Consider the following 19,724-nt stretch of genomic DNA (forward strand, 5'->3'; position numbering starts at 1 on the left):
TTGAGGTGGTCTCAAACTGTTTGAGGTGGTCTCACTCTGTTTGAGGTGGTCTCACACTGTTTGAGGTGGTCTCAAACTGTTTGAGGTGGTCTCACTCTGTTTGAGGTGGTCTCACACTGTTTGAGGAGGTCTCACACTGTCTGAGGAGGTCTCACACTGTTTGAGGAGGTCTCACACTGTTTGAGGTGGTTTCACACTGTCTGAGGAGGTCTCACACTGTTTGACGAGGTCTCACACTGTTTGAGGTGGTCTCAAACTGTTTGAGGTGGTCTCACTCTGTTTGAGGTGGTCTCACACTGTTTGAGGAGGTCTCACACTGTTTGAGGAGGTCTCACACTGTTTGAGGAGGTCTCACACTGTTTGAGGTGGTCTCACACTGTTTGAGGAGGTCTCACACTGTTTGAGGAGGTCTCACACTGTTTGAGGAGGTCTCACAATTTTTCAGGCTGTCTCACACTATTTGTAAAAGACTCACACTGTTTCAGGTGGTCTCACACTATTTGCAAAAGTCTCACACTGTTTCAGGATGTCTCTCACTGTTTGTAAAAGTCTCACACTGTTTCAGGAGGTCTCACACTGTTTGTGAAGGTCTCACACTTTTTCAGGCTGTCTCACACTGTTTGTAAAAGTCTCACACTGTTTCAGGAGGTCTCACACTGTTTGCAAAAGTCTCACACTGTTTCAGGAGGTCTCACACTTTGAAGTTCTCACATTGTGTGAGGAGCTTTCACACAGTTTGACGTGGTCTCGCACAGTTTGAGGTGGTCTCACATGATTTGAGGTGGTTTCACGCTGTTTAAAGTGGTCTCTCACTGTTTGGGAGGGGTGTCTCACACTGTTTGTGAAGGTCTCACACTGTTTGAGGATGTTTCACACTGTTTGAGGAGGTCTCACACTGTTTGAGGATGTTTCACACTGTTTGAGGAGGTCTCACACTGTTTGAGGTGGTCCCACACTGTTTGAGGTGGTCTCACACTGTTTGAGGAGGTCACACGCTGTTTGAGGTGGTCCCACACTGTTTGAGGAGGTCTCACACTGTTTGAGGAGGTCACACGCTGTTTGAGGTGGTTTCACACTGTTTGAGGAGGTCGCACACTGTTTGAGGTGGTCTCACACTGTTTGAGGAGGTCACACGCTGTTTGAGGTGGTCTCAGTCTGTTTGAGGAGGTCACACGCTGTTTGAGGTGGTTTCACACTGTTTGAGGAGGTCTCACACTGTTTGAGGTGGTCTCACACTGTTTGAGGAGGTCACACGCTGTTTGAGGTGGTCTCACTCTGTTTGAGGAGGTCTCACACTGTTTGAGGTGGTCCCACACTGTTTGAGGTGGTCTCACACTGTTTGAGGTGGTCTCACACTGTTTGAGGAGGTCACACGCTGTTTGAGGTGGTCTCACACTGTTTGAGGTGGTCTCACACTGTTTGAGGTGGTCTCACACTGTTTGAGGTGGTCTCACACTGTTTCTGTTGACGTAACACTGTTTGAGGTGGTCTCACACTGTTGAGGTGGTCTCACACTGTTTGAGGTGGTCACACACTGTTTGAGGTGGTCTCACACTGTTTGAGGTGGTCTCAAACTGTTTGAGGTGGTCACACACTGTTTGAGGTGGTCTCACACTGTTTGTGAAGGTCTCACAGTTTGAGGAAGCCTCACACTGTTTGAGGTGGTCTCACACTGTTTGAGGTGGTCTCACACTGTTTGAGGTGGTCTCACACTGTTTGAGGTGGCCTCACACTGTTTGAGGTGGTCTCACACTGTTAGAGGTGGTCTCACACTGTTTGAGGAGGTCTCACACTGTTTGAGGTGGTCTCACACTGTTTGAGGTGGTCCCACACTGTTTGAGGTGGTCCCACACTGTTTGAGGTGGTTTCACACTGTTTGAGGAGGTCTCACACTGTTTGAGGTGGTCTCACATTGTTTGAGGTGGTCTCACACTGTTTGAGGTGGTCCCACACTGTTTGAGGTGGTCTCACACTGTTTGAGGAGGTCACACGCTGTTTGAGGTGGTCTCACAGTGTTTGAGGAGGTCACACGTTGTTTGTGAAGGTCTCACACTGTTTGAGGTGGTCTCACACTGTTTGAGGAGGTCTCGCACTGTTTGAGGAGGTCTCGCACTGTTTGAGGTGGTCTCACACTGTTTGAGGAGGTCTCACACTGTTTGTAAAGTTCTCACTCTTTTTGAGGATGTTTCACACTGTTTGAGGTGGTCCCACACTGTTTGTAAAGTTCTCACTCTTTTTGAGGATGTTTCACACTGTTTGAGGAGGTTTCACACTGTTTGAGGAGGTTTCACACTGTTTGAGGAGGTTTCACACTGTTTGTAAAAGTCTCACACTGTTTGTGAAAGTTTCACACTGTTTCTGGATATCTCACACTATTTGTAAAAGTCTCACACTGTTTGAGGAGCTCTCACACAGTTTGACGTGGTCTCACACTGTTTGAGGTGGTCTCACAAGACTTGAGGTGGTTTCACGCTGTTCGAAGTGGTCTCACACTGTTTGGGAGGGGTGTCTCACACTGTTTGAGGAGGTCTCACACTGTTTGTGAAGGTCGCACACTGTTTGAGTAGTTCTCACATTGTTTGTGAAGGTCGCACACTGTTTGAGTAGTTCTCACACTGTTTGAGGTGGCCTCACACTGTTTGAGGTGGCCTCACACTGTTTGAGGAGGTCTCACACTGTTTGAGGAGGTCTCACACTGTTTGAGGTGGTCTCACACTGTTTGAGTTGGTCTCACACTGTTTGAGGTGGCCTCACACTGTTTGAGGTGGCCTCACTGTTTGAGGTGGTCTCACACTGTTTGAGGTTGTCTCACACTGTTTGAGGTGGCCTCACACTGTTTGAGGTGGTCTCACACTGTTTGAGGTGGTCTCAAACTGTTTGAGGTGGTCACACACTGTTTGAGGTGGTCTCAAACTGTTTGAGGTGGTCACACACTGTTTGAGGTGGTCTCACACTGTTTGAGGTGGTCTCAAACTGTTTGAGGTGGTCACACACTGTTTGAGGTGGTCTCACACTGTTTGAGGTGCGCTCACACTGTTTGAGGTGGTCTCACACTGTTTGAGGAGGTCTCACACTGTTTGAGGTGGTCTCACACTGTTTGAGGTGGTCTCACACTGTTTGAGGTGGTCTCACTCTGTTTGAGGTGGTCTCAAACTGTTTGAGGTGGTCTCACTCTGTTTGAGGTGGTCTCACACTGTTTGAGGTGGTCTCAAACTGTTTGAGGTGGTCTCACTCTGTTTGAGGTGGTCTCACACTGTTTGAGGTGGTCTCAAACTGTTTGAGGTGGTCTCACTCTGTTTGAGGTGGTCTCACACTGTTTGAGGAGGTCTCACACTGTCTGAGGAGGTCTCACACTGTTTGAGGAGGTCTCACACTGTTTGAGGTGGTTTCACACTGTCTGAGGAGGTCTCACACTGTTTGACGAGGTCTCACACTGTTTGAGGTGGTCTCAAACTGTTTGAGGTGGTCTCACTCTGTTTGAGGTGGTCTCACACTGTTTGAGGAGGTCTCACACTGTTTGAGGAGGTCTCACACTGTTTGAGGTGGTCTCACACTGTTTGAGGAGGTCTCACACTGTTTGAGGAGGTCTCACACTGTTTGAGGAGGTCTCACAATTTTTCAGGCTGTCTCACACTATTTGTAAAAGACTCACACTGTTTCAGGTGGTCTCACACTATTTGCAAAAGTCTCACACTGTTTCAGGATGTCTCACACTGTTTGTAAAAGTCTCACACTGTTTCAGGAGGTCTCACACTGTTTGTGAAGGTCTCACACTTTTTCAGGCTGTCTCACACTGTTTGTAAAAGTCTCACACTGTTTCAGGAGGTCTCACACTGTTTGCAAAAGTCTCACACTGTTTCAGGAGGTCTCACACTTTGAAGTTCTCACATTGTGTGAGGAGCTTTCACACAGTTTGACGTGGTCTCGCACAGTTTGAGGTGGTCTCACATGATTTGAGGTGGTTTCACGCTGTTTAAAGTGGTCTCTCACTGTTTGGGAGGGGTGTCTCACACTGTTTGTGAAGGTCTCACACTGTTTGAGGATGTTTCACACTGTTTGAGGAGGTCTCACACTGTTTGAGGTGGTCTCAAACTGTTTGAGGTGGTCACACACTGTTTGAGGTGGTCTCAAACTGTTTGAGGTGGTCACACACTGTTTGAGGTGGTCTCAAACTGTTTGAGGTGGTCACACACTGTTTGAGGTGGTCTCACACTGTTTGAGGTGGTCTCAAACTGTTTGAGGTGGTCACACACTGTTTGAGGTGGTCTCACACTGTTTGAGGTGCGCTCACACTGTTTGAGGTGGTCTCACACTGTTTGAGGAGGTCTCACACTGTTTGAGGTGGTCTCACACTGTTTGAGGTGGTCTCACACTGTTTGAGGTGGTCTCACTCTGTTTGAGGTGGTCTCAAACTGTTTGAGGTGGTCTCACTCTGTTTGAGGTGGTCTCACACTGTTTGAGGTGGTCTCAAACTGTTTGAGGTGGTCTCACTCTGTTTGAGGTGGTCTCACACTGTTTGAGGTGGTCTCAAACTGTTTGAGGTGGTCTCACTCTGTTTGAGGTGGTCTCACACTGTTTGAGGAGGTCTCACACTGTCTGAGGAGGTCTCACACTGTTTGAGGAGGTCTCACACTGTTTGAGGTGGTTTCACACTGTCTGAGGAGGTCTCACACTGTTTGACGAGGTCTCACACTGTTTGAGGTGGTCTCAAACTGTTTGAGGTGGTCTCACTCTGTTTGAGGTGGTCTCACACTGTTTGAGGAGGTCTCACACTGTTTGAGGAGGTCTCACACTGTTTGAGGTGGTCTCACACTGTTTGAGGAGGTCTCACACTGTTTGAGGAGGTCTCACACTGTTTGAGGAGGTCTCACAATTTTTCAGGCTGTCTCACACTATTTGTAAAAGACTCACACTGTTTCAGGTGGTCTCACACTATTTGCAAAAGTCTCACACTGTTTCAGGATGTCTCTCACTGTTTGTAAAAGTCTCACACTGTTTCAGGAGGTCTCACACTGTTTGTGAAGGTCTCACACTTTTTCAGGCTGTCTCACACTGTTTGTAAAAGTCTCACACTGTTTCAGGAGGTCTCACACTGTTTGCAAAAGTCTCACACTGTTTCAGGAGGTCTCACACTGTTTGTAAAAGTCTCACACTGTTTCTGGAGGTCTCACACTTTGAAGTTCTCACATTGTGTGAGGAGCTTTCACACAGTTTGACGTGGTCTCACACAGTTTGAGGTGGTCTCACATGATTTGAGGTGGTTTCACGCTGTTTGAAGTGGTCTCTCACTGTTTGGGAGGGGTGTCTCACACTGTTTGTGAAGGTCTCACACTGTTTGAGGATGTTTCACACTGTTTGAGGATGTTTCACACTGTTTGAGGAGGTCTCACACTGTTTGAGGAGGTCTCACACTGTTTGACGAGGTCTCACACTGTTTGAGGACATCTGACACTGTTTGAGCAGGTCTCACACTGTTTGTTAAGGTCGCACACTGTTTGAGGAGGTCTCACACTGTTTGAGGTGGTCTCACACTGTTTGAGCAGGTCTCACACTGTTTGAGGAGGTCTCAGACTGTTTGAGATGGTCTCACACTGTTTGAGGACGTCTCTCATTGTTTGTGTTGGTCTCACTCTGTTTGAGGTGGCCTCACACTGTTTGAGGAGGTCTCAGACTGTTTGAGATGGTCTCACACTGTTTGAGGACGTCTCTCATTGTTTGAGTTGGTCTCACACTGTTTGAGGTGGCCTCACACTGTTTGCGGAAGCCTCACTGTTTGAGGTGGTCTCACACTGTTTGAGGTGGTCTCACACTGTTTGAGGTGGCCTCACTGTTTGAGGTGGTCTCACACTGTTTGTGAAGGTCTCACACTCTTTGTGAAGGTCTCACACTGTTTGTGAAGGTCTCACACTGTTTGAGGAGGTTTCACACTGTTTCTGGTGGTGTCACACTGTTTGAGGTGGTCTCACACTGTTTGAGGACGCCTCACACTGTTTGAGGTGGTCTTACACTGTTTTACATGGTCTCAGACTGTTTGTGGTGGTCTCACATTGTTTGAGGAAGTCTCAGACAGTTTGAGGTGATCTCACAATTTTTGAGGAGGCCTCTCCCTGTTTGAGGTGGTCTCGCACTATTTGAGGTGGTCTCACACTGTTGAGGTGGTCTCAAACTGTTTGAGGTGGTCACACACTGTTTGAGGAGGTCTCACTCTGTTTGAGGTGGTCTCACACTATTTGAGGTGGTCTCACTCTGTTTGAGGTGGTCTCACACTGTTTGAGGTGGTCTCACACTGTTTGAGGTGGTCACACACTGTTTGAGGAGGTCTCACTCTGTTTGAGGTGGTCTCACACTATTTGAGGTGGTCTCACTCTGTTTGAGGTGGTCTCACACTGTCTGAGGAGGTCTCACACTGTTTGAGGAGGTCTCACACTGTTTGAGGTGGTTTCACACTGTCTGAGGAGGTCTCACACTGTTTGAGGAAGTCTCACACTGTTTGAGGTGGTCTCACTCTGTTTGAGGTGGTCTCACACTGTTTGAGGTGGTCTCACACTGTTTGAGGTGGTCTCACTCTGTTTGAGGTGGTCTCACACTGTTTGAGGAGGTCTCACACTGTCTGAGGAGGTCTCACACTGTTTGAGGAGGTCTCACACTGTTTGAGGTGGTTTCACACTGTCTGAGGAGGTCTCACACTGTTTGAGGAAGTCTCACACTGTTTGAGGTGGTTTCACACTGTCTGAGGAGGTCTCACACTGTTTGAGGAAGTCTCACACTGTTTGAGGTGGCCTTACACTGTTTGCGGAAGCCTCACAGTATTTGAGGAGGTCTCGCACTATTTGAGGTGGTCTCACACTGTTTGAGGAGGTCTCACACTGTTTGAGGAGGTCTCACTGTTTGAGGTGGTCTCACACTGTTTGAGGAGGTTTCACACTGTTTCTGGTGGTGTCACACTGTTTGAGGTGGTCTCACACTGTTTGAGGAGGTCTCACTCTGTTTGAGGTGGTCTCACACTGTTTGAGGAGGTCTCACTCTGTTTGAGGTGGTCTCACACTGTTTGAGGTGGTCTCACTCTGTTTGAGGTGGTCTCACACTGTTTGAGGAGGTCTCAAACTGAGGTGGCTCCACAATGTTTGAGGAGGTCTCACACTGTTTGAGGAGGTCCAACACTGTTTGAGGTGGTCTCACACTGTTTGAGGTGGTCTCACACTGTTTGAGGTGGTCCCACACTGTTTGAGGTGGTCTCACACTGTTTGAGGTGGTCCCACACTGTTTGAGGAGGTCTCACACTGTTTGAGGTGGTCTCACACTGTTTGAGGTGGTCTCACACTGTTTGAGGTGGTCTCACACTGTTTGAGGAGGTCTCACACTGTTTGTGAAGGTCTCACACTGTTTGAGGATGTTTCACACTGTTTGAGGATGTTTCACACTGTTTGAGGAGGTCTCACACTGTTTGACGAGGTCTCACACTGTTTGAGGACATCTGACACTGTTTGAGCAGGTCTCACACTGTTTGTTAAGGTCGCACACTGTTTGAGGAGGTCTCACACTGTTTGAGGTGGTCTCAGACTGTTTGAGGAGGTCTCAGACTGTTTGAGATGGTCTCACACTGTTTGAGGACGTCTCTCATTGTTTGTGTTGGTCTCACACTGTTTGAGGTGGCCTCACACTGTTTGAGGAGGTCTCAGACTGTTTGAGATGGTCTCACACTGTTTGAGGACGTCTCTCATTGTTTGAGTTGGTCTCACACTGTTTGAGGTGGCCTCACACTGTTTGAGGAGGTCTCAGACTGTTTGAGATGGTCTCACACTGTTTGAGGACGTCTCACACTGTTTGAGGTGGCCTCACACTGTTTGAGGAGGTCTCACACTGTTTGAGGTGGCCTCACTGTTTGAGGTGGTCTCACACTGTTTGTGAAGGTCTCACACTGTTTGTGAAGTTCTCACACTGTTTGTGAAGGTCTCACACTGTTTGTGAAGGTCTCACACTGTTTGAGGAGGTTTCACACTGTTTCTGGTGGTGTCACACTGTTTGAGGTGGTCTCACACTGTTTGAGGACGCCTCACACTGTTTGAGGTGGTCTTACACTGTTTTACATGGTCTCAGACTGTTTGTGGTGGTCTCACATTGTTTGAGGAAGTCTCAGACAGTTTGAGGTGATCTCACAATTTTTGAGGAGGCCTCTCCCTGTTTGAGGTGGTCTCGCACTGTTTGAGGTGGTCTCACACTATTTGAGGTGGTCTCACACTGTTGAGGTGGTCTCAAACTGTTTGAGGTGGTCACACACTGTTTGAGGTGGTCTCACACTGTTGAGGTGGTCTCAAACTGTTTGAGGTGGTCACACACTGTTTGAGGTGGTCTCACACTGTTTGAGGTGGTCTCACACTGTTTGAGGTGGACTCACACTGTTTGAGGTGCGCTCACACTGTTTGAGGAGGTCTCACTCTGTTTGAGGTGGTCTCACACTGTTTGAGGTGGTCTCACACTGTTTGAGGAGGTCTCACTCTGTTTGAGGTGGTCTCACACTGTTTGAGGAGGTCTCACTCTGTTTGAGGTGGTCTCACACTGTTTGAGGTGGTCTCACTCTGTTTGAGGTGGTCTCACACTGTTTGAGGTGGTCTCAAACTGTTTGAGGTGGTCTCACTCTGTTTGAGGTGGTCTCACACTGTTTGAGGAGGTCTCACACTGTTTGAGGTGGTCTCACTCTGTTTGAGGTGGTCTCACACTGTTTGAGGTGGTCTCACTCTGTTTGAGGTGGTCTCACACTGTTTGAGGTGGTCTCAAACTGTTTGAGGTGGTCTCACTCTGTTTGAGGTGGTCTCACACTGTTTGAGGAGGTCTCACACTGTCTGAGGAGGTCTCACACTGTTTGAGGAGGTCTCACACTGTCTGAGGAGGTCTCACAGTATTTGAGGAGGTCTCACACTGTTTGAGGAGGTCTCACACTGTTTGAGGTGGTTTCACACTGTCTGAGGAGGTCTCACACTGTTTGAGGAAGTCTCACACTGTTTGAGGTGGCCTCACACTGTTTGCGGAAGCCTCACAGTATTTGAGGAGGTCTCGCACTATTTGAGGTGGTCTCACACTGTTTGTGAAGGTCTCACACTGTTTGAGGTGGTCTCACACTGTTTGAGGTGGCCTCACACTGTTTGAGGTGGTCTCACACTGTTTGAGGAGGTCTCACTGTTTGAGGTGGTCTCACACTGTTTGTGAAGGTCTCACACTGTTTGTGAAGTTCTCACACTATTTGAGGTGGCCTCACTGTTTCAGGTGGTCTCACACTGTTTGAGGAGGTTTCACACTGTTTCTGGTGGTGTCACACTGTTTGAGGTGGTCTCACACTGTTTGAGGAGGTCTCACTCTGTTTGAGGTGGTCTCACACTGTTTGAGGAGGTCTCACTCTGTTTGAGGTGGTCTCACACTGTTTGAGGTGGTCTCACTCTGTTTGAGGTGGTCCCACACTGTTTGAGGAGGTCTCAAACTGAGGTGGCTCCACAATGTTTGAGGAGGTCTCACACTGTTTGAGGTGGTCTCACACTGTTTGAGGTGGTCTCACACTGTTTGAGGTGGTCTCACACTGTTTGAGGTGGTCCCACACTTTTTGAGGTGGTCTCACACTGTTTGAGGTGGTCTCACACTGTTTGAGGTGGTCCCACACTTTTTGAGGTGGTCTCACACTGTTTGAGGTGGTCCCACACTGTTTGAGGAGGTCTCAAACTGAGGTGGCTCCACAATGTTTGAGGAGGTCTCACACTGTTTGAGGAGGTCTCACACTGTTTGTGAAGGTCTCACACTGTTTGTGAAGTTCTCACACTGTTTGTGAAGGTCTCACACTGTTTGTGAAGGTCTCACACTGTTTGAGGAGGTTTCACACTGTTTCTGGTGGTGTCACACTGTTTGAGGTGGTCTCACACTGTTTGAGGACGCCTCACACTGTTTGAGGTGGTCTTACACTGTTTTACATGGTCTCAGACTGTTTGTGGTGGTCTCACATTGTTTGAGGAAGTCTCAGACAGTTTGAGGTGATCTCACAATTTTTGAGGAGGCCTCTCCCTGTTTGAGGTGGTCTCGCACTGTTTGAGGTGGTCTCACACTATTTGAGGTGGTCTCACACTGTTGAGGTGGTCTCAAACTGTTTGAGGTGGTCACACACTGTTTGAGGTGGTCTCACACTGTTGAGGTGGTCTCAAACTGTTTGAGGTGGTCACACACTGTTTGAGGTGGTCTCACACTGTTTGAGGTGGTCTCACACTGTTTGAGGTGGACTCACACTGTTTGAGGTGCGCTCACACTGTTTGAGGTGGTCTCACACTGTTTGAGGAGGTCTCACTCTGTTTGAGGTGGTCTCACACTGTTTGAGGAGGTCTCACTCTGTTTGAGGTGGTCTCACACTGTTTGAGGTGGTCTCACTCTGTTTGAGGTGGTCTCACACTGTTTGAGGTGGTCTCAAACTGTTTGAGGTGGTCTCACTCTGTTTGAGGTGGTCTCACACTGTTTGAGGAGGTCTCACACTGTCTGAGGAGGTCTCACACTGTTTGAGGAGGTCTCACACTGTTTGAGGAAGTCTCACACTGTCTGAGGAGGTCTCACACTGTTTGAGGTGGTCTCACACTGTTTGAGGAGGTCTCACACTGTCTGAGGAGGTCTCACACTGTTTGAGGTGGCCTCACACTGTTTGCGGAAGCCTCACAGTATTTGAGGAGGTCTCACACTATTTGAGGTGGTCTCACACTGTTTGAGGTGATCTCACACTGTTTGAGGTGGTCTCACACTGTTTGAGGAGGTCTCACTGTTTGAGGTGGTCTCACACTGTTTGTGAAGGTCTCACACTGTTTGTGAAGTTCTCACACTATTTGAGGTGGCCTCACTGTTTCAGGTGGTCTCACACTGTTTGAGGAGGTTTCACACTGTTTCTGGTGGTGTCACACTGTTTGAGGTGGTCTCACACTGTTTGAGGAGGTCTCACTCTGTTTGAGGTGGTCTCACACTGTTTGAGGAGGTCTCACTCTGTTTGAGGTGGTCTCACACTGTTTGAGGTGGTCTCACTCTGTTTGAGGTGGTCCCACACTGTTTGAGGAGGTCTCAAACTGAGGTGGCTCCACAATGTTTGAGGAGGTCTCACACTGTTTGAGGAGGTCTCACACTGTTTGAGGTGGTCTCACACTGTTTGAGGTGGTCTCACACTGTTTGAGGTGGTCCCACACTTTTTGAGGTGGTCTCACACTGTTTGAGGTGGTCTCACACTGTTTGAGGTGGTCCCACACTTTTTGAGGTGGTCTCACACTGTTTGAGGTGGTCCCACACTGTTTGAGGAGGTCTCAAACTGAGGTGGCTCCACAATGTTTGAGGAGGTCTCACACTGTTTGAGGAGGTCTCACACTGTTTGAGGTGGTCTCACACTGTTTGAGGTGGTCTCACACTGTTTGGGGAGGTCTCACATTGTTTGTGAAGGTCGCACACTGTTTGAGGAGGTCTCACACCGTTTGAGGTGGTCTCACACCGTTTGAGGTGGTCTCACACTGTTTGGGGAGGTCTCACATTGTTTGTGAAGGTCGCACACTGTTTGAGGAGGTCTCACACTGTTTGAGGTGGTCTCACACTGTTTGAGGTGGTCTCACACTGTTTGGGGAGGTCTCACATTGTTTGTGAAGGTCGCACACTGTTTGAGGAGGTCTCACACCGTTTGAGGAGGTCTCACACTGTTTGAGGTGGTCTCACACTGTTTGAGGTGGTCTCACACTGTTTGGGGAGGTCTCACATTGTTTGTGAAGGTCGCACACTGTTTGAGGAGGTCTCACACCGTTTGAGGTGGTCTCACACCGTTTGAGGTGGTCTCACACCGTTTGAGGTGGTCTCACACCGTTTGAGGTGGTCTCACACCGTTTGAGGAGGTCTCACACCGTTTGAGGTGGTCTCACACCGTTTGAGGTGGTCTCACACCGTTTGAGGTGGTCTCACACCGTTTGAGGTGGTCTCACACCGTTTGAGGAGGTCTCACACCGTTTGAGGTGGTCTCACACCGTTTGAGGAGGTCTCACACCGTTTGAGGTGGTCTCACACTGTTTGAGGTGGCCTCACTGTTTGAGGAGGTCTCACACCGTTTGAGGAGGCCTCACACTGTTTGAGGAGGTCTCACACTGTTTGAGGTGGTCTCACACTGTTTGAGGTGGCCTCACTGTTTGAGGAGGTCTCACACTGTTTCAGGAGGTCTCACACTGTTTGAGGAGATCTCACACAGTTTGAGGTGGCCTCACACTGTTTGAGGTGGTCTCACACTGTTTGAGGAGGTCTCACACTGTTTGGGGAGGTCTCACACTGTTTGAGGTGGTCTCACACTGTTTGAGGTGGCCTCACACTGTTTGGGGTGGTCTCACACTGTTTGGGGAGGTCTCACACTGTTTGGGGAGGTCTCACACTGTTTGAGGACGTCTCTCACTGTTTGAGGTGGTCTCACACTGTTTGGGGAGGTCTCACATTGTTTGTGAAGGTCGCACACTGTTTGAGGACGTCTCACACTGTTTGAGGTGGCCTCACACTGTTTGGGGTGGTCTCACACTGTTTGGGGAGGTCTCACACTGTTTGAGGTGGTCTGACTTTGTGCTGTAACTTGAGCAGGAGCCCTGTCTCTCCGCGATAACGGTGTTTCCACTGAAGTTATAGTCGGAGAAACGCTCAGGAGTCCTGGGCAGCCACTCTATCTCTCGTCCACCTTAGTTCAGCCTCCCTACTTCGGCACAGCCAAGGATGGGATGGATTTTGAAAGAACGTCTCAGTTGCAGTTGTGTCGATGCTGCAAGGAATAAGCAAGGAAACTGGAGCAAGACCTCAAAGTGTTGCTCGAGTTTCAGTACTTTCGAAAGAAATGTTTAAGGAGACGTGACTGAGCTTGAGGCAAACCACGGCCCGATGTACAGGAGAAGCCATGAAACATCGGCAACAGAACTTACTGAGAACGAGGTAATCGAACAAGAAGATAAATTCCGAGTGTGGCTCAGGGAACCTGGGGAACCAGCCAGTTCAACGAAAATTAACGAGCTCTTGTCTACTCGATGTATGTCAAGTAGACAAGAAAATAGAGAAGATGAATAGGTGCAGGTAGAGAGGGCAGTTTATAGCCAGTTATAACTCTCAGGGTTGAGACAACTGTACAGACTCTCAGAGCAATACTCGAGAAGATAAATAATTGTCTCCCCAACATTCCCGAGAGCTTTCTCTGAATCCCATCGTGCTCCGAAGCACACATGGCAGTCAACGGTGTAAGACTGGTAATCAACAGGTCTTGAGTTCAAAACCTGCTGAAGGTACATTAGATACGAGCGTACGAAGACTGACGGGTAGGAAAATTCCAAGTGGATCCCTCCATCAACTCCAGCTCATCCACAACTCTCCCGCCCGTATCCCAACTCGCACCAAGTCCCATTCACCCCATGTGCTCGCTGACCAACAACAGCTCCCGGTCCAGCAGTGCCTTGCGATTCACGTTCTCATCTTCATTTTTAGTCTCCTCCAGTCTCACCCCACCCGCCCTCGGCCTATACGTGACTCCAGTCCCACCCCTACCTGCCCTGGGCCGACACTTGACTCCAGTCCCAGCCCTACCCGCTCTGGGCCGACGTGTGACTCCAGTCTCACTCTTTGTGGCTGACTCTGCTAACAGAGATGGGTAATAATAATAGGGTAGGAATTAAATTTGGAGATGTTTAGAGCACTGATATTCTATTCCTCTCTCTGCTATTTCTGCTTTACTCTGTATCTAACCCATGCTGTACCTGCCCTGGGAGTGTTTGATGGGACAGTGTAGAGGGAGCTTTACTCTGTATCTAACCCGTGCTATACCTGCCCTGGGAGTGTTTGATGGGACAGTATAGAGGGAGCTTTACTCTGTATCTAACCCGTGCTGTACCTGCCCTGGGAGTGTTTGATGGGACAGTATAGAGGGAGCTTTACTCTGTATCTAACCCGTGCTATACCTGCCCTGGGAGTGTTTGATGGGACAGTATAGAGGGAGCTTTACTCTGTATCTAACCTGTGCTGTACCTGCCCTGGGAGTGTTTGATGGGACGGTGTAGAGGGAGCTTTACTCTGTATCTAACCCGTGCTGTACCTGCCCTGGGAGTGTTTGATGGGACGGTGTAGAGGGAGCTTTACTCTGTATCTAACCCGTGCTGTACCTGCCCTGGGAGTGTTTGATGGGACAGTGTAGAGGGAGCTTTACTCTGTATCTAACCCGTGCTGTACCTGCCCTGGGAGTGTTTGATGGGACGGTGTAGAGGGAGCTTTACTCTGTATCTAACCCGTGCTGTACCTGCCCTGGGAGTGTTTGATGGGACAGTGTAGAGGGAGCTTTACTCTGTATCCAACCCATGCTGTATCTGCCCTGGGAGTGTTTGACGGGACAGTGTAGAGGGAGCTTTACTCTGTATCTAACCCGTGCTGTACCTGCCCTGGGATTGTTTGACGGGACAGTGTAGAGGGAGCTTTACTCTGTATCTAACCCGTGCTGTACCTGCCCTGGGATTGTTTGACGGGACAGTGTAGAGGGAGCTTTACTCTGTATCTAACCCGTGCTGTACCTGCCCTGGGATTGTTTGACAGGACAGTGTAGAGGGAGCTTTACTCTGTATCTAACCCGTGCTGTACCTGCCCTGGGATTGTTTGACAGGACAGTGTAGAGGGAGCTTTACTTTGTATCTAACCCGTGCTGTACCTGCCCTGGGATTGTTTGACGGGACAGTGTAGAGGGAGCTTTACTCTGTATCTAACCCGTGCTGTACCTGCCCTGGGATTGTTTGACGGGACAGTGTAGAGGGAGCTTTACTCTGTATCTAACCCGTGCTGTACCTGCCCTGGGATTGTTTGACAGGACAGTGTAGAGGGAGCTTTACTCTGTATCTAACCCGTGCTGTACCTGCCCTGGGATTGTTTGATGGGACAGTGTAGAGGGAGCTTTACTCAGGACAAAATGCAGAAAAGTATCCATGACGAATAAACAATATTGGTACATTCGCTCAGTGTATAATTAGTAGCTGTCATTGTAAAATGCGGAGTTCACGATATCAGGAGTTTCCCGGTTGTTGCTGATTTGACGTCACTCAGTAAGCAGCTGATGAACCCTTGATTACACTGAGGATCCATCACAACTTACAATCCCAGCGTTTGAAAGGTTGGTTTAAACAGTGACTCACAAACTCTTCAACGAAAAGATTGAGCGGCCAACTCCTTCCCGTTGACAGTCTGCCTGTCCTAAAAATGACAACGCACCTCTCAAAACAATTCCTCACTCATTGGCTGATTATGTTGCAGCATCAGTGGACTGTATTTGTTTAAAACATCTGTTTGCTACCGTCTGCCTGCATTGAGATGCCAGGAGCTCTGTAGCTGCTTCACTCCTGACCAATGGCTCCATAGACCCATAGAATGGGAGTAAACGCTCATTGGAAAGAATCCCACTGCCGCGCTCTCTCCCCACAGCCCGGTATCAATCCCAAACTAATCCCACTGCCCCACTCTCTCCCCATAGCCCTGTATCAATCCCAAACTAATCCCACTGCCCCACTCTCTCCCCATAGCCCTGTATCACTCCTTAACTAATCCCACTGCCCCACTCTCTCCCCATAGCCCTGTATCAATCCCAAACTAATCCCACTGCCCCGCTCTCTCTCCATAGCCATGTATCAATCCCAAACTAATCCCACTGCCCCACTCTCTCCCCATAGCCCTGATTCAATCCCAAACTAATCCCACTGCCGCGCTCTCTCCCCGTGGCCCTGTATCAATCCCAAACTAATCCCACTGCCCCACTCTCTCCCCATAGCCCTGAATCAATCCCAAACTAATCCCACTGCCACACTCTCTCCCCTTCGCCCTGGATCAATCCCAAACTAATCCCACAGCCGCGCTCTCTCCCCGTGGCCCTGTATCAATCCCAAACTAATCCCACTGCCCCACTCTCTCCCCATAGCCCTGAATCAATCCCAAACTAATCCCACTGCCCCACTCTCTCCCCATAGCCCTGTATCAATCCCAAACTAATCCCACTGCCCCGCTCTCTCCCCATAGCCCTGTATCAATCCCAAACTAATCCCACTGCCCCACTCTCTCCCCATAGCCCTGTATCAATCCTTAACTAATCCCACTGTCCCACTCTCTCCCCTTAGCCCTGTATCAATCCCAAACGAATCCCACTTCCCCACTCTCTCCCCATAGCCCTGTATCAATCCCAAACTAATCCCACTGCCCCGCTCTCTCCCCATAGCTCTGGATCAATCCCAAACTAATCCCACTGCCCCACTCTCTCCCCATAGCCCTGTATCAATCCCAAACTAATCCCACTGCCCCACTCTCTCCCCATAGCCCTGTATCAATCCCAAACTAATCCCACTGCCCCCTCTCTCCCCATAGTCCTGTATCAATCCCAAATTAATCCCACTGCCCCACTCTCTCCCCTTCGCCCTGGATCAATCCCAAACTAATCCCACTGCCCCGCTCTCTCTCCATAGCCCTGAATCAATCCCAAACTAATCCCACTGCCACACTCTCACCCCTTCGCCCTGTATCAATCCCAAACTAATCCCACTGCCCCACTCTCTCCCCATAGCCCTGTATCACTCCTTAACTAATCCCACTGCCCCACTCTCTCCCCATAGCCCTGTATCAATCCCAAACTAATCCCACTGCCCCGCTCTCTCTCCATAGCCATGTATCAATCCCAAACTAATCCCACTGCCCCACTCTCTCCCCATAGCCCTGTATCAATCCCAAACTAATCCCACTGCCCCGCTGTCTCCCCGTGGCCCTGTATCAAGCCCAAACTAATCCCACTGCCCTGTTCTCTCCCCATAGCCCTGTATCACTCCTTAACTAATCCCACTGCCCCACTCTCTCCCCATAGCCCTGTATCAATCCCAAACTAATCCCACTGCCCCGCTCTCTCTCCATAGCCATGTATCAATCCCAAACTAATCCCACTGCCCCACTCTCTCCACATAGCCCTGATTCAATCCCAAACTAATCCCACTGCCCCGCTGTCTCCCCGTGGCCCTGTATCAAACCCAAACTAATCCCACTGCCCTGTTCTCTCCCCATAGCCCTGTATCAATCCCAAACTTATCCCACTGCCCCACTCTCTCCCCGTAGCCCTGTTTCAATCCCAATCTAATCCCACTGCCCCGCTCTCTCCCCATTGCCTGATCCGATCCTGCCGGGCGGGTTAGGTTAAAATGACGCTTCCCGTAGTTACGATAATGGGGACATGGGAGGGTTGCTACGCTAGGAGGATGCCATCAAATGGGTTCCAGGCCCCCGAACCTGTCTTGTGGTTGAAAAACCTACCAGACCTGGTCACGACGGGAGTCAGCTCAGAGACGGGCCGGGTCCCTATCGGCGGAGGACTGAGTAATGACTGGAGAAACCTGGGCTTTTCAGTTTGGAAAAGAGGCATCTGAGAGGGGACCTTATGGAGCGATGTCAGATATTTTCGACTAAAGTGTGAGAGTCGGACAAGGGGAACACAGGTTCAAACTAGTAATGGGCAAATTTAGAACCGATATGAGATCGTTCTTCTTCACTCAAATATTGATCAGCACTTGCAATGGACTCTGGGTAAGAAAAAAAGAACAAACTTGCATTTATATAGCGCCTTTCACAACCTCAGAACGTCCCAAAGCGCTTTACAGCCAATGACGTCACTCGGCTGACACTGCAGTGCAGCGCTGAGGGAGTGCTGCACTGCCGTCCTTCAGATGAGACTTTGAACCGAGGCCCCGTCTGCCCTCTCAGGTGGACGTAAAAGATACTCTGCGAAGAAGAGCAGGGGAGTTCTCCCCGGTGTCCTGGGCCAATATTTATCTCTCTACCAACATCACTAAAAAACATTATCTGGTCATTATCTCATTGCTGTTTGTGGGAGCTTGCTGTGCACAAATTGGCTGCCACTTTACCCTACATCACACTTCAAAATGTACTTGATTAGTTGTAAAGCGCTTTGGGACATCCTGAGGTCGTGAAAGGCGCTATAGAGATGCAAATCTTTTTTCGCGTGTTTGAGTATTTTTGGTTCAGTGTCTCTCATACCCTGAACACATTGGAGGAGGTTTATCATTGGCACAGAAGGGAACTAAATTGAATTAAACTCCTGAATATTGAGGTAGACTCATTGACTATTGAGGCACACCATCCAACACAATTGATACTGGGTCTTCAAAACAAATGCTAACACAATGGCTAATCATAGTTATGAAGTTCTCCCCAATGTATGTCGAATGGTGTTGTCCATCTGGGTTCTTTTCCCTTTGTAACTATCTACGGTTTTATGTCAGATTCCAGGGAAGTGGAGTGCGCTGGTCCAGCAGAGGTCAAAGGTATTCCACTCTTCACCTTGACTGAAGAGAGCTTTAAAGCTTGTCGCTTCTCATTGACTTTGGACGACTATCTCTTCATCGCCTTTGTGGGCTTCGTTGTGTCCATCGCCTCGGTCGCCACAAACTTTCTCCTGGGCATAACTGCCAACTGCTGCCACCGCTGGAGCAAGGCGAGCGAAGAGGAAGAGATGTGACACCCAGCGGACTGGCTGCCTGCGATCGCAACTGCTAGCTGTAAGGAAGATTAGATTTTGACTCCTTATATTCAGCCCGCGTGCCTGGAAGAGGGAAGAGCGAGGGAGGAGAAACTGGGAACGAGATCTCGACTGCGAGACAAAAGCGAGAATGCAAAAGCGTTTTTGTCAGGGGCAGAGAGTTTAGCGAAGAACCGACTTTTCCTTTTATATACTTGCTGTCTTCGGCGGTGGGAAGCACGTGAGGAAGATAGGGTTTTGAGTCCACGAATCTTGAACGTCACTCTGAGTGAGGACAGTGGAGAAAAGGGGGTATTTGGGCACTGCTGGAGCTCGGGATTTGAAGAAGCTAAGGTTGTACTCGGACTTGGTAACTACTTTTATTGGACGAAAGGATATAGGTGAACCATCAGTCTTTGCCAAAACTGGAACGGAATGGAATTGAAAAGAGAGTCAAGACTCTTGACACTATCGCCATTGGACCTGGAGGGTGAAGTCTCATTCTCTGTAGTGTTTCTACAATTGAAGATCAGAGTGCCAGCAGTGATTGCAAACTGTTTCTTTGGCGGTGATGATCAAGGCCAATAAAAATCCAACAGCGTACACAAAAAGAAAGGTAACACATCACCTTGTCAAGCAAGGAAGACGAGAGTTGATTCTACCAATTAACCAACCAATTTTTAACTGAGATTTTAATGTTGGGAAGTGACTGAATCCTTAATACCTCAAAATTGAGATGAGAACGAGGATACAGCCCAGTATAAAAGAATGAAGAAGTGGTGATCGAAGACCAGCGAATACCTTTCGACAACAGAAGACAGGACACAGTTTTGCCCTGCCTGCCGTCTGAAAAAGGAAAGAAGATCCAGAACAAATTCTTCGTTGATACTTGGCGCGGGATAAAAGGGCAGGAGGAAGATCGCGTTTAATTCTGGGTACGGGGTCGGCATCGAAACGAGATGGCTTTTGGAACCCAATTGGGCGAATGGGATTTATAAGAAAGCGGACGACACTGGATTGAACTCTTGAAACCGTGCGTCAGATTTCTGAGCTGGAGCCAGCAGCAATTTTATTACGTCGAATGTACAGGGCAGAAGCCGGCCATTTGGCCCAACTGGTCTATGCTGGTGTTAATGCTCCACACGAGCCCCCACCCACCCCTCTTCATCTAACCCTAGCG

At 49.1% G+C, this 19,724-nt stretch overlaps 1 protein-coding gene across 1 annotated transcript in view; it reads left to right on the plus strand.

Annotated features, from left to right (window-relative positions):
• LOC137302172 (leucine-rich repeat-containing protein 55-like) overlaps window positions 1-18,544 on the plus strand; it is a 31,028-nt gene extending 12,484 nt beyond the window's left edge. The window contains exon 2 of the mRNA XM_067971836.1: window positions 18,309-18,544. Within this exon, the coding sequence (XP_067827937.1) occupies window positions 18,309-18,544 (236 nt within the window). The remainder of the gene's footprint in view (window positions 1-18,308) is intronic.
• Window positions 18,545-19,724: the final 1,180 nt, after the last annotated feature.

This window comes from Heptranchias perlo, chromosome 35, assembly GCF_035084215.1.
Source record: "Heptranchias perlo isolate sHepPer1 chromosome 35, sHepPer1.hap1, whole genome shotgun sequence".
NCBI lineage: Eukaryota > Metazoa > Chordata > Chondrichthyes > Hexanchiformes > Hexanchidae > Heptranchias > Heptranchias perlo.